Genomic DNA, 14,454 nt, shown 5'->3' on the forward strand with positions numbered 1-14,454 from the left:
ATTTGGCTTCCCTACCTGATTTGTAAAGTGTCGCGCTTTTTAAAACCACAGGGCTTTAAAACTGAGTAGCACACAGATGAGCACTGAGCATTTCGAATCTTTCCTAAAGCACGCTCCTTCTGACACAGATGGCTTATAAAGCAGGAGCCAGGAACCTGTGACCCCTCCAGATCTGGTGAGACTCCATATCCCATCAGCCCCAGCCAAGAAAGTTCAAGGATGATGAGAGTTGGGAGCCCCACAATATCTGGAGGGCCACAGGTTCTCCCAGGGCCCTGCAACAGAGTATTTCCTGGCCTGGCCTCACTGATGGTGAGAAGAAAGAGCCCTCTTTTATGTTACTCGAGTTTCGAGGGAGCCACTAGCAGATATAAGGAGCTTCCGATGAGTAACATGCAAAAGGGCACAGAAGATCATCTTCAGGCTGCGCTGTTCCCTAATTATGTTTTCTTGATGCTAACCACTTCTGTTTCCAAAGGTCACTGCTCCAGGGAAGGGCCATAGCTTGGGGGCAGTGGACAAGTCTTCTGTGCAAAGGTCGTTTACATAATAAAAGATCCTGCTTGTTTGCTAAGATCAAAGGCAGAGGCCATCACGGAGTCCTCACAAGAACAGTGAACTGGGTTGGTAAGCAAAAGGGAAAGGGCCTTCTTGGTGGTGGCCTCACCACCAAGTTCTACGGTAGTGGAACTCCACTACTGTAGAACTACTGAGGGCCCCTTTCAGCATTATCCTTCAAACGTGACTCTGCCTTTCCGTAACTAAGTGCTTTTACACCACTGATTCCCAAGGCTTGGTGCTTCCTTACGTTTCCTGAATCTTATGTTTAGTATTCAAAATGGGCATCAACTGGATCTGTTGGGGCTGTGCCCTAAAAGGTAGCATATAAATGCTATAAATAAAGCAATGGTCCCAGGCTGAATTACTCGCCTTTGCAAGTAGGGGTGCAAAATGCTCTTGGCCTGAAACTTTGGAGAGCCGCTTCCAGTACTGAGCTAATGAGAGCTGGCTCAGTATAAGCCAGCTCATGTTTGTTCCAGACATAGCAACACTTACCAATCTATGAAGCAGGCATTTAGTAACCATATTTGAAATGAGCAAACAGAGGTGACAGGAGCTGATTAATACCTGGATGCTACTTTGCCAAAAAGAAGTGAGGGAGAATTAAACTGTGTGTTTTAGCAAATACCTTGTGGAGACATATCTACCGTGCTCAACAAAGGACAAAGAAACCATTGATCTTGTTATTTATAATCTCTTATCTTCTGCATCTGAAAAGAATTGCCATTTTATAGATGAGGAACTGAAGCCAACAGCAACTCGGCCAGGGCCATGCAGAAATTTAAAACCACAGGTCCTAGTGCAGGGATAGCCAACCTGGTGTGGCCCTTCAGATTTTGCTGGCCTCCAATTTCCATCAGCATGTGCAACAACATCTGGAGGGACACAGGTTCCCTGTCCTAGACATAGTTCAATGCTTATTCACTGGAGCAAACACATACCGAGTTTATTGTTAAGGTAACAAGTTTGTGGTCTGGTCACCTAAGAAAGTACACGACCAAAACATCTTCCCTCTGTTGCTAACAACTATTACCTGAGGATTTTGGCGGGCCAGCTCCTCAATCTTGTGCCACATCTCTTCTCGTTCCTTCAACCTGAACCGCCCTCTGAAAAAGAAAAAGATTTTTTTTTAAAGGGTGGGTGTTGTTTTTTCATTTAGACTTTTAACCTGCGCCCTCCCTCTAGAGCTCTAGTCAAGTTATGCCATTCTTCAAAACCCAATCAAATGCTCCATATTAAACAGATATTTTAAATAATTAACTGCCTTACACACATATCAATGTACCCCCCAAAAATTAAAGCAGCTAAGCAATTAAAAACACAGCAAACAGCAGCAGGTGTGTGTGTGTGTGTGTGTGTCAATGCAAAAATAAATAAATTGCAAAGTAGACACCCGTGGCAGAGACCCATTCATCCAGATGGGAAAGCCAATGGGACAAAAATGTCTTCAGTTGGTTTTGGAAACTGCTATATCTCAACAGGAATGCTATTCCCACAAAAACAGGGGCAGCTCCACTGAAAGCTTTCCTCTTGCTCTGAGTTAGTGTGGGCTGGGCTTCTGTTATCTCTGGAACTTGCATGAGGCTTCCTGCAGGCTGCATACCAAGAGGATGCAAATGTAAACACATCTATCCTGCTCTTTCCTTTTCTAAAAAATAAGATGGCTGAGGAATCGCTCAAGCCGTGCCTCAAAAGAGACAAGTTCGTTCCTAGCTGATCCTTTCGCCTCAGATTACTGAGGGGACTGCCGTCACCCCAATTACTCCATATCTCCATGCATAAGAGCCCTCTTAGTCCATGCCCTTTTCGTAAAGGAGGCACAAATCCCTAATCTGTGGTCTTCCCCTCTTTCTTAATCTTATTTGTGGCTTTCACCTCTGGTGAACCACATTCCTACCATCCCTGAGTCTTTCAGCAGACTCATAGAGGGCTGCCTCATTATAGTCCTTTCTTCGGTGTCCCAAGTCTCCCTCTTCCAGTCCCGTCTCCTCGGAGGTAAGTCCCAATCCCCAGGGACAGGCAGTTCCTCCCAGAGCTGAGGCTCTTCCCCAAAGAGGGACACAAGTGCTGTACCCCCCGTGGAAGCTGCTTGTTCCATAGCTTCGAACCGCCGACCTTCTGATCGGCAAGCCTAAGAGGCTCAGTGGTTTAGACCTGGTAGCTGCTGTCAAGTGGGATGCCTCAGTGGCCTTGCCAGGATTAAATCCAGGGCCCTATGCCTCCCCAGGAAGCAGCGGGGCTAGATCAGCATAGGCTGATAGTATTCCCTCTGACTTAGGAGAACAGCATGAAGAGGACTTCCAAAAAGGAATTGCAGCCCGCATTCTCCCAACCTCTGTAGAGTCACATTATTTAAGCATCCAACTAGCCCAGCCTGTCTCCATGGGGCTTCTTCCCTTTCTTCCCACTCTCTGAGGCTTTTTATATCCTCCCTGTCTTCCCAGCCTTCTCCCTGCCTAAGGCACAGCAGCTGGGCTCCTTTCTCTGCCACCAGGCAGCTGATGGAGAGCGTTTTGCTTTCCTTCTCCCACCAGGCAATGTCCAATCGTGATGTGCTTCAGGTCCCATCAGCCCCAGCCAACATAGGCAATGGTCAAGAATGATGGGAGATTGTTCTCCAGCAGTATCGGGTCCCCTGCCCCAACCTCTAGGTAAGGTGAGGTAAAGGACCCCTGGACGGTTAAGTCCAGTCAAAGGCGACTATGGGGTTGCGGCGCCCAACTTGCTTTTCAGGCTAAGGGAGCCGGTGTTTGTCCACAGATAAGATTTCCAGGTCATGAGGCCAGCAGGACTAAGCAGCTTCTGGAGAAACGGAACAGCGTGACGGAAGCCAGAGTGCACGGAAACGCTGTTTGCCTTCCTGCCAGAGCAGCACCTGTTTATCTACCTGCCGTGCTTTTGAACTGCTCGGTTGACAGGAGCTGGGATAGACTGAGCAACGGGAGCTCACCCCGTTGCGGGGATTCGAACCGCCGACCTTCTGATCGGCAAGCCTAAGAGGCTCAGTGGTTTAGACTTGGTAGCTGCTGTCAAGTGGGATGGTCCCACTAGTCGCAGGGTTAGCTGTGGGCAGAGTTTCCCCAGCCACGAGTACTCACTTCTGCTTCTCTGCCTTATACTGCTGTGTGCAGTCGTCAAACAGCTTCTGGTTCATCTCCATGAACAGCTTCAGTGCATTGTAGATCAACCCATGGATTGTCCTTAAAAAAAGAAAAGAAAAGAGGTGGAGAATGAATTAAAGAGCACTTTGGATAAAAGGTGGGGGAACTGCCCTTCCGAAGAAGAGATCTAATGGACCAGGACAGTAAACTTCCAATACCTGATATAAAAAGGAAGAATAGCTTCAAATGCCAGGACACACCCATTTATCCCCCCACTACCCCTAAGAAGACCTGTAAGTTGGGGGTGGGCAACCTGTAGAACTCCAGAGGGTATTGGAATCCAACTCTCATCTGCCCCAGCCAGCATGCAAAAGGAGTGATGGGGGCTGGAGTCCGACAGCCTCTGGAGGGCCACGGATCCCCCATCCCAGTTATAAATTGTTGTCGTTGTTGAGAGACAATGGAGTGCACCTCCAGGGGTGAAATCAAACCACTGCATTAGCAGCCCCAAAGTGACCTCCCCGGGGCACAAGCCTGGGCAGTGTATATGGAAGCCAGTGTGGCATAGTGGTTAGAGTACTGGACGAGGACCTGGGAGACCAGGGTTCGAATCCCCACTCAGGAGTTGCTGGGAGGAGGCGTACAAGGCACCACCCAATCATCCTAGGGAATCCACTCCGGATTTGTGCAAGGTTTATTCCTTAAGGCCTTTTCTTCTCCCGAAGATACCCCATAAGGCAGTGGAGGTTTAGGATCAAGTGTATTTCTTTTAGATGGGCTCCCTTCCCTGGTTGAAGAGCCCCATGTGCCTCTCACAGCATGTGCAGAAACCACCTTCTTGACCGTTAAACCCATACCTGCCAAGTTGCTGTCGAAGAAATAAGGGACCGGGCCGGAAGTAGCAGATCGGAAGTAGCACTGCCGCCATTTTGGAACTGGGCGGAGCATGCTCAGAAGTGACTTTTGATGCTGCTTTGCCCAGTTCCAAAATGGCCGCTGCGCCAGAAGTCGCACTGCAGCCATTTTGGAACTGGGCAGAGCAGCATCAAAAGTCGCTTCTGAGCATGCTCCGCCCAGTTCCAAAATGGCCGTCGCGCCAGAATAAACTGGGGAAAAACAAAAAAACAGCTGGAAAAACGGGAATTTCCTGGGGAATACGGGAGACTTGGCAGCTATGGTTAGACCAACTATTGGTCTTGTCCGCTCAATCTGCCAGAGTCTGTCTTCGCATGCAGAGGAAATCCCTAACTTGCAGGGGTTTGAGACCCATCGGCTACCCTCGCTTGGTTTAGCTGGCCAGTCAAAGCCGTTTCCCGGGATGTGGCCATTACTGCATGCTGACAGCTTCTAGGAGCCACAGGTGAGAGGTGAGTGCAGCGTGGGGACCAATGGTGGACAAACCACATAAAACTCCTAGTTATAAATGTTCTGATAAAAAGAACAAACTCAAGGGGAGGCAACCTATTCCATGCGCCCCCAGCATATTGCTAGCAATCGTCATCATCAGAGCCCTTTTCTTTCTCCCTGTGCCAAACTTTGCATGAGTGGCACCAATAGGCCATGGTGGAAGAGCAAGGCGGAGCTCTATCAGTTGTACTTCCACTCATGCCCAACACACACAGAAATGACTTACTTGTTCCAATGACTTTTGGAATTCTTGTAGAGCGCCGGGAACATGATGGGGAGAATTTTGGCTGCATTGTCACTGATCAAGCTCATGATGTACTCATTGTTCCAATAGTACAACGCCCTCTCGGCCACCTGTATAAATAAAGCAAAATATAACTTCTGAAACAAGGGAGATCTTATTGCAGGTAATGCAATATGAAGGTGAATTAACAGAAACCTAGTGCCCTTATCACAAGCAGAAACAAATTCATTCTATTGCCTGCTGTGCAAGCCACATCTGGAGTACAGTGGCCTGTTCTGGACACCACATTTTAAGGAGGACATTGACAAACCAGAGCACGTTCAGTTGAGGGCGATCAGCCCAACGAAGGATAGCTGAAAAAGTTGGGCGTGTTTAGCAGGATTGAGAGGAGATTAAGGCAAGGCATAATAACGGCCTTCCAATATCTGAAGGGCTGCCACATAGAGGGAGCATCAACTTCATTATCTGTTGCTCAAGAGAGCAGGACTAGAATGTATGGAAATAATTTCAGCTAAATTTTTTTTTGGGGGGGGGGGGACTTCCTAACAGTAAACACAGTGAGATCATCTGAAGTGGGTCACTACACTGATGAGGAAGGTGTACTTTCCAATTGCGCTAGCTATAAAAACTTTCATTGAATAATTGCTCATCTAATAATAATAATAATAATTTTATTTATACCCCGCCCTTCCCAGTCAAGACTCAGGGCGGCTAACAAAAAAAAAAAATCAACGCAGGTATAAAAGAAACAATTCAATTAAAATGCAGATTAATACAATGTTAAAATTCCATTTTAAAATTAAAAATCTACAAGTAAGATAAAACCATTATAAGATAAAACCTTAGGGGGGGGGGGTAACCCCCCGGTGTGAGACTGCGTCAGTCCAAAGGCTAAGCTGAACAGCTCTGTCTTGCAGGCCCTATGAAAAGATGACAAATCCTGCAGGGCCCTAGCCTCCTGAGACAGAGCGTTCCACCAGGTCGGGGCCAGTACTGAGAAGGCCCTGGTCCTGGTCGAGGCCAGCCTAACCACCTTGTGACTCGGGATCTCCAGTATGTTATTATTTGTGGACCTTAATGTCCTCTGAGGGGCATACTGGGAGAGGGGGTCCCGTAGGTACGAGGGTCCTAAGCCGCATAAGGCCTTAAAGGCATGCTTCAAAATTTCAGCGTTTCAGTCTGCATTTGAACAGAGATTAAAGCTGCTGCCAGCATCCTGAGTTTCGAACCTACCTGGAAGTGTGGGCTGGAGACACACTTCGCCAGTTGCCGGAACAGGGGTTCCATAACCTTCACAAACTCCGAGGGTTCAATGACGTCTAATATTTCTTCCAGCTCATTCAGGAACATCACCTCCTTGGGACTGTGTGTTTTTGGCCAAAACTTCAGCAAGCCCATAATCACCTGAACAGATGAAGAAACGAGATTCTATGAGCGTTAGAGAAACAAGCAGGAACATTTGTTGCTGATAGCAACAAGAATTTTAAGTCTGGAAGAAGAAAAATTGCCAATAGTGAAATCCTGAGGCCAAAAGATAGCAACTTACCCCCCAGGGCCTTTATCCTCTAAGCTTGTGCTTAATTAGTCAAAAGGCACAAGATACAGTGTCAATTTACTTAATGTGACATAATTATTGCACATACAGATTTTTGAGAATTTTTTTATTTCTGTTGAAAGTTATTAATCATCACACACAAGGGGAAGAAGGGGAAGAGAGAGGAGGGCACAAGCCTGAGGCTTATTATCTGCCTATCTGTATAATGCCAAACCATTGTTTAGTGTTGCATCTGAGCATATCCTGCATCTTACACTGCATTCCATGAGGAATCCACAAGAAGGGGAGCATTTCATAAGGAGGTGTGCTGGTTTCAATGCAAAGCTAGAAATCTCTAGCTGCTTCTGTGCTGTTCAGCCCTGTAAGCTTCAATTACGTTTCATGAATCAACTATGGTTTTAGTTGTTTATAAATGAAAAGGCTATTTTTCATCAAGGAGCGAAACTTAACCAGAAATCCTAGTAAGATTAATTTAACCAGCAAGAACTTGGGGTATACTTTGTTTTGTTTAAAGAATGCTTTGCTTCTGGTGTGTGTTTGTCACAGGAAATGGCAAACATTCCATATGACCTTCTCATGAAAGTTTGCACGCTTTTCTTAAAGTATCTCAAAAAATGCAGCTTGTATTAAGGTTTTAGAAACCTATAGGTTTCAGAAATTGATTAAATAATGAATCAGTTAAAAGGCAGGTGGTCGTTCACCTAAACCAGGCATCCCCAACCTTCGGCCCTCCAGATGTTTTGGACTACAATTCCCATCATCCCTGACCGTTGGTCCTGTTAGCTAGGGATCATGGAGGTTGTAGGCCAAAACATCTGGAGGGCCACAGTTTGGGGATGCCTGACCTAAACATTCTGCAACTGGTTTACACCCTTAGTGCTTGTCTATGAATGCTTATCTTGCAGTCATCCTCTTGGCTGCTTGGAGGAATCATAGAATCATAGAATCATAGAGTTGGAAGAGACCACAAGGGCCATCCAGTCCAACCCCCTGCCAAGCAGGAAACACCATCAAAGCATTCCTGACAGATGGCTGTCAAGCCTCTGCTTAAAGACCTCCAAAGAAGGAGACTCCACCACACTCCTTGGCAGCAAATTCCACTGCCGAACAGCTCTTACTGTCAGGAAGTTCTTCCTAATGTTTAGGTGGAATTTTCTTTCTTGTAGTTTGAATCCGTTGCTCCGTGTCCGCTTCTCTGGAGCAGCAGAAAACAACCTGCCTTAATTTTTAATCTGGCCCAGAAATTAATATTTCTGCAGAATAGTGTGTGAAGCAAACGTAATAATGTGAAGTCAGTCACACATTTATCACTGCAACTTCAAACAAGGTCTGTGTTATGCAAACGTGATCCTCCCCCAACCCACTTTCAGTCGCTCTACTTATGACTTAACACCAATTCAGTTTCATAGAACCTGGAACAACAGAGAAATCAAGTAATCTAAAGACACTCTGCTGCACTCATTATTACACTTCTCAGCAGCGCTAACTGAAGTATCTTTTTACCTAAGCTTCTATGCTTTCAAAGAACGTGCCAAAAATACTCTGCAGTGGCCCAGCCTGATTTTTCCCAGGGCGTCAGTGCGATCAAAGTTCAAACCATAGATCACCTAAGGCAACAATGCAGTTTCGGGAAGGATGGCAGCATGTCCTAAGTCACAAGGATCCAAAGGGCTTTTGGGAAGTGCATTGCCAGGCAGGGCAAAAAGAAGAGCGGTCGAAGTGTAGCTTGCCTGTTCTAGCTTTCCTGATTTGTGTCCGCATATCAAAATCAGTGGTACAGTAATTCTAATAGAAGCGCATTGGATCTTTCACAATTCAAATGAGAAGTATGAGGAATGAGCCCCACACATTTTTTCTGAAGGGTCCCTACATGAGAGTCACAGCCACATGCTCATCTAAGTTTCTGCAGCCTTATATGGTGTAACTATACAATAGTAATAGTTAGCACTGCAACAATCAATGCAGATCTCCATGTGCTGCTTTTCAGCTGGAAAATGTGCCCTTCTTTCGGAGTGACTTTAGCCGTGTTCTTCTTAAAGTTCTATTGTACTTTGCAGAACTTGCACGCCATTCTTTCGAAACAGAAGCGCCTTGTGTTTTCAGCGCTCCCAAATGCTTAGCTTTCGGAGCACAAAGAACAAGATCCTCTTCGGCGTTCTTCCCAAAGCACCTTCTCCAGAGCGACCCTAGGAGTCAGTTTTCAGCGGCTGACTCTCGTTCTCTTCACTCTGATTGGCTCCCGCCAGCAAAAAAAAAGGTGAAAAGGCTTCTTCTTAGTAGCTAAAAAGCTCCCCTTTCATGCTGATTGATGGCTCTAGGATGCTGGTGACCGGGATGCCCGCTGCAGAAATAGTAACATGTCTCCAACCCCCATTGACACCACACCAATTCACCTCTGTTCAGTGTTAAGTCAAGTTGCCTATACTTTTTATGTTCACAGGGCAAACTACTTTTAAGCCATTCGTGCTGATGGTGAGATAAGCTTGCATTGTTTTGCCACACTCAAAAAAACTCCACAGTACAATAGGTCAACAGTGCAGGAGCGGTTTGAACTTTGAAAAACCAACTTAACTCCTTATATACAGAATGCACACACTGGGCTTTCTTATCTGCCACATGAACAGCCCTCAGAGTATTTACAACCATACAAACAACAAAATAAAAACCAGTAACGCGAAAGCAGTGAATCATGATTACAAAAAAAAATCACCCAGCACTCTCAAAAAATAACCAAAAACAAAATTTAAAAAAATCACATCACTAAACAGTATTCACAACCCTCCAGAATAAAAGAATGCCTCCTCAGATATTGTACCCTGAGCCCATTTATGGTTTAAAACAGTGGTCCTCAACCTTGGGCCTCCAGATGTTTTTGGCCTACAACTCCCATGATCCCTAGCTAGCAGGACCAGTGGTCAGGGATGATGGGAATTGTAGTCTCAAAACATCTGGAGGCCCAAGGTTGAGGAGCACTGGTTTAAAAGATCCATCACCCGCACTTTGAAATGGGCTTAGAAACTAACTGCATACATATATGTATAATCTTATATATATGCCGTTTTTCCAGTTTAAACCATGCTCAAGGCAGCTTACATACAGCGGGCAAAAAACACATAACAAAAAGTATTCATAAACAGTAAATACTGTAAAATATTAAAAGACGCACAACCGAACTGAACGATTTCCATGCAAATCACAAGGATCTAAAATGAAGATACAAAAGACCAATAGCAAATAACCCCTGCCACACAAAAAAAACACCCCCAAACAACACCCCAACCCCAAAGAGCGAGCAGCATCAAGGGCACCAACAAGATCTGCAATATAATGCAAAGTGCTGCCGTTCAAAGTGCCAGCCAGCAAGCTCTCCCTTCTCTAGGCTACTCCATTCCGTCACACCTACCTCCCCCTCACCCCCTTTATTTTCCCTCTCCCATTAAAGTCTGTGCTCAAGCAAAGGCTGGGTTTCCCCCAAGCCTGCTGACAATTCTCTTTTGTGCAAGCGTGGTCTCCTTTGGGCTAGGTAAGGAAAGGCACTCAGAGAATGAGTCTGCTATTAGTAAACAGAAATCTCCAAAGGCCACATGTGCAACATGCATTTAAAGCAATATCATGTCATTAGTTATGGCTTCCCCCTAAAGAATCTTGTTATTGTTTTATTGATTGCAGCTTAGAAGTTATTTACTGTAATTGTTAAGGAGTGGATTTTTGTTTAATTTTTATATTGCTGATGTTTAATATTATTCTATACTATTCTAATGATTGTTGAACGTTACTTTATTTGATGTAGGTTGCTTATTTTTAAAGATATGTGTCACAGTGGCCTGGGTGGGCTACTTCAGAGTAACGACTCCACACGGCTCTGCATTTTATCTTTTTATTGGTGCTGCGTATTTACAGTGCTAAAGGCAGTACTATTTACAGAGACACATCTTATCCGCTTGAGTCAGAACCTCCGAATGGCGTTTGGCGCGTTTTTCTCCAGCATAACAACTTGGGGAGACCCAGCCTCTTCCCCCTACGTTTTCTGCGCAATTCCGGAGTTGGGGGAATGGGTCTGCCCCCCTTGCTTCCCTCTTCCTGTCCCACCTGGGACGATGGCTCCGCTACCCTGCCTGAGCCTCGGACACCACTTCCTGCTTCCCCACTTGAGTCGGAACTCTCCCTGCTTTCCCCTGCGCTCGGGGATGGGCTGGAACTCAGGAGGGGAGGGACTTTGCGATATCCCCTGTCCCTCACAATATGTTTTATTATCACATTTTTGTATTGCATTAGATTGTTATAAGGTGTACATTCTTGTGTTTCTTCATCTTGTAAACCGCCTTGAGTATTGTAACATAAAAAGACGGTACACAAATTAAAAGTGATGGTGATGATTTGGTTACAGGTGCTGAGAGCTAATAGGTTGACCCCTATTCCCCTTACAAAGCTACAATCTGAGGAGTGGTTTAACAATCAATCCCTCTTGGCACGGAATTCTAGTGCTGTGAGGGGACGAGAGGTCATCTAAGAACTCTCAGCACTCTTAATTGTATGATGCAGATGTGGGACTCGGCTATATTCGTAAAGATAGAGCGTTTGTACTGTGGAGTCCTGCCTTTTGCAAACGGCATTTTCCAGTATGACATTTACAACGCGTTTAACTGAATCGCTTTTTTTGATGTGTCCAAATTAACCCACGGTCTCAGAAGCTCCCTCCCCACCCCTGCCAGAGATTCCTGTCTCCTAACGTCTCTCAGCACCCTTAACAAACTATAGTTCCCAGGATTCTTTGGGGGAAGAAGCCATGACTGCTTAAAGTCGGGGGGGGGAGGTAAAGGACAGTTAAGTCCAGCTGCAGACGACTCTGGGGTTGTGTCGCTCATCTCGCTTTACAGGCCGAGGGAGCCAGTGTTTGTCCGCAGTTTTTCCGGGTCATGTGGCCAGGATGTCTAAGCGGCTTCTGCCGCAATGGAACACCAAAACCATAGCAGCGCATGGACATGTCATTTACCTTCCAGCTGGAGGGGCTACCTTTGAAGGTGACTCGGAAACTACAACTAATCCAGAATGCGGCAGCTAGACTGGTGACTGGGAACGGCCGCCGAGACCACATAACACCGGTCTTGAAATATCTACATTGGCTCCCAGTACGTTTCCAAGCACAATTCAAAGTGTTGGTGCTGACCTTTAAAGCCCTAAATGGCCTCGGTCCAGTATACCTGAAGGAGCGTCTCCACCTCCATCATTCTGCCCGGACACTGAGGTCCAGCACCGAGGGCCTTCTGGCAGTTCCCTCGTTGCGAGATGCCAAGTTGCAGGGAACTGGGCAGAGGGCCTTCTAGGTGGTGGCGCCTGCCCTGTGGAATGCCCTCCCAACAGATGTCAAAGAGGAAAACAACTACCAGACTTTTAGAAGACATCTGAAGGCAGCCCTGTTCAGGGAGGCTTTTAATGTTTAATAGATTACTGTGTTATATTTTTCTGTTGGAAGCTGCCCAGAGTGGCTGGGGAAACCCAGCCAGACGGGCGGGGTATAAATAATGAATTATTATTATTATTATTATTATTATTATTATTATTATTAATCTACTTGCACTTTTTTGCATGCTTTCGAACTGCTAGGTTGGCAGGAGCTGGGACAGAGCAACGGGAGGTCGCCCGTCGTGGGGATTCGAACCGCTGACCTTCTGATCGGCAAGCCCAAGAGGCTCAGTGGTTTAGACCACAGCGCCACCTGTGTCCCTTAAAGTGGTATGGTACTGCTTTAAACATACAGTGTAGACAGGGCCTAACAGCAGCAGGAGGAGGAGGAGGAGGAGGAAGTCTCCATACGAAGTTTCCAAATATTCTTCCAAGGCAACCCCACCCAGAGGGAGCACTTACCGGTTCGGTCAGGCTGCTATCTTTCTCCAAGAACTGCACCACACAGTATGCCAACTGCAGGGAAGAGCACAGTACAGTCAGAACTTCAGGCACTATGGAAACGGCAGAGGCAGGCAGAACTTGTGTGTTATCCGAAAGTATTTATAACCAGCCTTTCGATGAGAAGGTGCAGATGCAAGTCAGCGACAGCCAGCTGGCAGCCAGCTGCATCCAAGCCTGCAAGTCCAATGCTGCAAGCCTGTGCGCAATTCCACGAGGGTTCGGTTCCCTAGAACTTGGTGAGATTTATTTCTGTGCCAAGAGAAGGTCGTCAGGTCACACCACTTCCGTGTTTGTATGTCGACTGAAAATAGGTGCCTCAAACAGCTTTAGGAGGGGATTAGAGCCCTCCTTAGAGATTAAGAGTATGGTTTGGGGCAGGAATGGGGAACTGGATCCAGCCAGACCCCCTAAACCCCACCCTGCCAGCTGAAAGTGGGTCAGCCACCTTGGAAGACCATTGACAATGAGCCCCTTTGGTATCAGTATGCAGAGATGAAATCTGGAACGCAGGCACTCATTCAGAGGCCTCGCTCTCAGGGAGCCCCCGCATGCAAAGGAATGACCAGGAGCTCACTTTAAGCTCCCAGTTATTCCTCTGTAGCTGTGTCCTCAGCTGCCCCACACCTGATGTCAGGTGCATGGGAGAGATGAGTGTGATTGCGGGGGGGGGGGGGAGATGCCCTGCGGGCAAGAGGTTCCATGACTTTTGTCCACCACCTTGCAGAAGCTAAGCAGACCTGTGTTTGGTCACTAACTGGACGGAAGACCACAGGTACGTGCCGCTGTGGGTTCCGTGATGGAAGAAAGGCCGGATACGATTGTGTTTTAAAATAAATTTATATTAAAATACTACAAACTGACATGTTTATCAGTATGATTGATATGTCTGTATGCCAACTCCAGGTTCAGAGACAGAAAATCTCTCAATACCAGCTGCTGGGGAACCCACGTAGAGGGAGTGCTGCTATTGGAAATTATGCTATAGGATGCTGGACTAGATGGGCCTTTTACGGCATCCAGCAGGGCACCTCTTAGGGTCTTAAACCTGCCTGTCATTTTACGGCGAGCGCAACGCACATTGACTGAACGTGCTTCTTACCTGGGGGTGGTAGACGCTCAGAGATTTCACTTTGTGCAACGGCAGCAAGACCCGGATGAGGAACATCTTGTGCTCTTCCTTCAGGGGCAAAGCAAATCCATTGATTATACTGAGGAGAAGGGAGAGAATAGTAAACATCTCAGAGTCGCACCGTCTGTGCATGTTTGTATGTGCACAGAGCAGTTCCCAGCCCCCCGCCTTGCTGCTGTGCCTCACTGTCAGGATATCCTGCAGGAAACATCTGCAATGCTCCCAGGGACCCAGCTGCAGGGTTCATATCATGCTTTCTTGACTTTCTTGAAAGACTCTAAGCAGAAGTGTGTGTGTGTGTGTGTGTGTGTGTGTGTGTGTGTGTATAAATGTCACTTGATGGCCCAGCTAGCAATCACCTATTGAGGTTGAATCCTGGGTAAGACAGAAGTACTGTTTCTGGGGGACAGGCAGGTGTGGGGGACTCCCTGGTCCTGAATAGGGTAACTGTGCCATTAAAAGACCAGGTGAGCAGCCTGCGGGTTCATTTTGGACTGACAGCTGTCCATAGAAGCATAGGTTAATTCTGTGTCCAAGGTGACCGTCTACT

General features: G+C 46.7%; 1 protein-coding gene across 4 annotated transcripts in view; it reads right to left on the bottom strand.

The window, feature by feature from the left end:
• The window catches only part of PPP2R5D (protein phosphatase 2 regulatory subunit B'delta), a 57,394-nt gene that overhangs the window by 8,632 nt on the left and 34,308 nt on the right, over positions 1–14,454 (bottom strand). For all 4 annotated transcript variants that reach the window (XM_035111121.3, XM_088666780.1, XM_035111123.3 and 1 more), the window contains exons 9-14: positions 13,875–13,983; positions 12,734–12,787; positions 6,547–6,717; positions 5,296–5,423; positions 3,660–3,761; positions 1,595–1,667 (exon numbers count right to left, since the gene is read on the bottom strand). In XM_035111121.3, coding sequence (XP_034967012.3) covers positions 1,595–1,667; positions 3,660–3,761; positions 5,296–5,423; positions 6,547–6,717; positions 12,734–12,787; positions 13,875–13,983 — 637 coding nt within the window. The remainder of the gene's footprint in view (positions 1–1,594; positions 1,668–3,659; positions 3,762–5,295; positions 5,424–6,546; positions 6,718–12,733; positions 12,788–13,874; positions 13,984–14,454) is intronic.

Source organism: Zootoca vivipara, chromosome 3 (genome assembly GCF_965207765.1).
Source record: "Zootoca vivipara chromosome 3, rZooViv2.hap1.1, whole genome shotgun sequence".
Taxonomy (NCBI): Eukaryota; Metazoa; Chordata; class Lepidosauria; order Squamata; family Lacertidae; genus Zootoca; species Zootoca vivipara.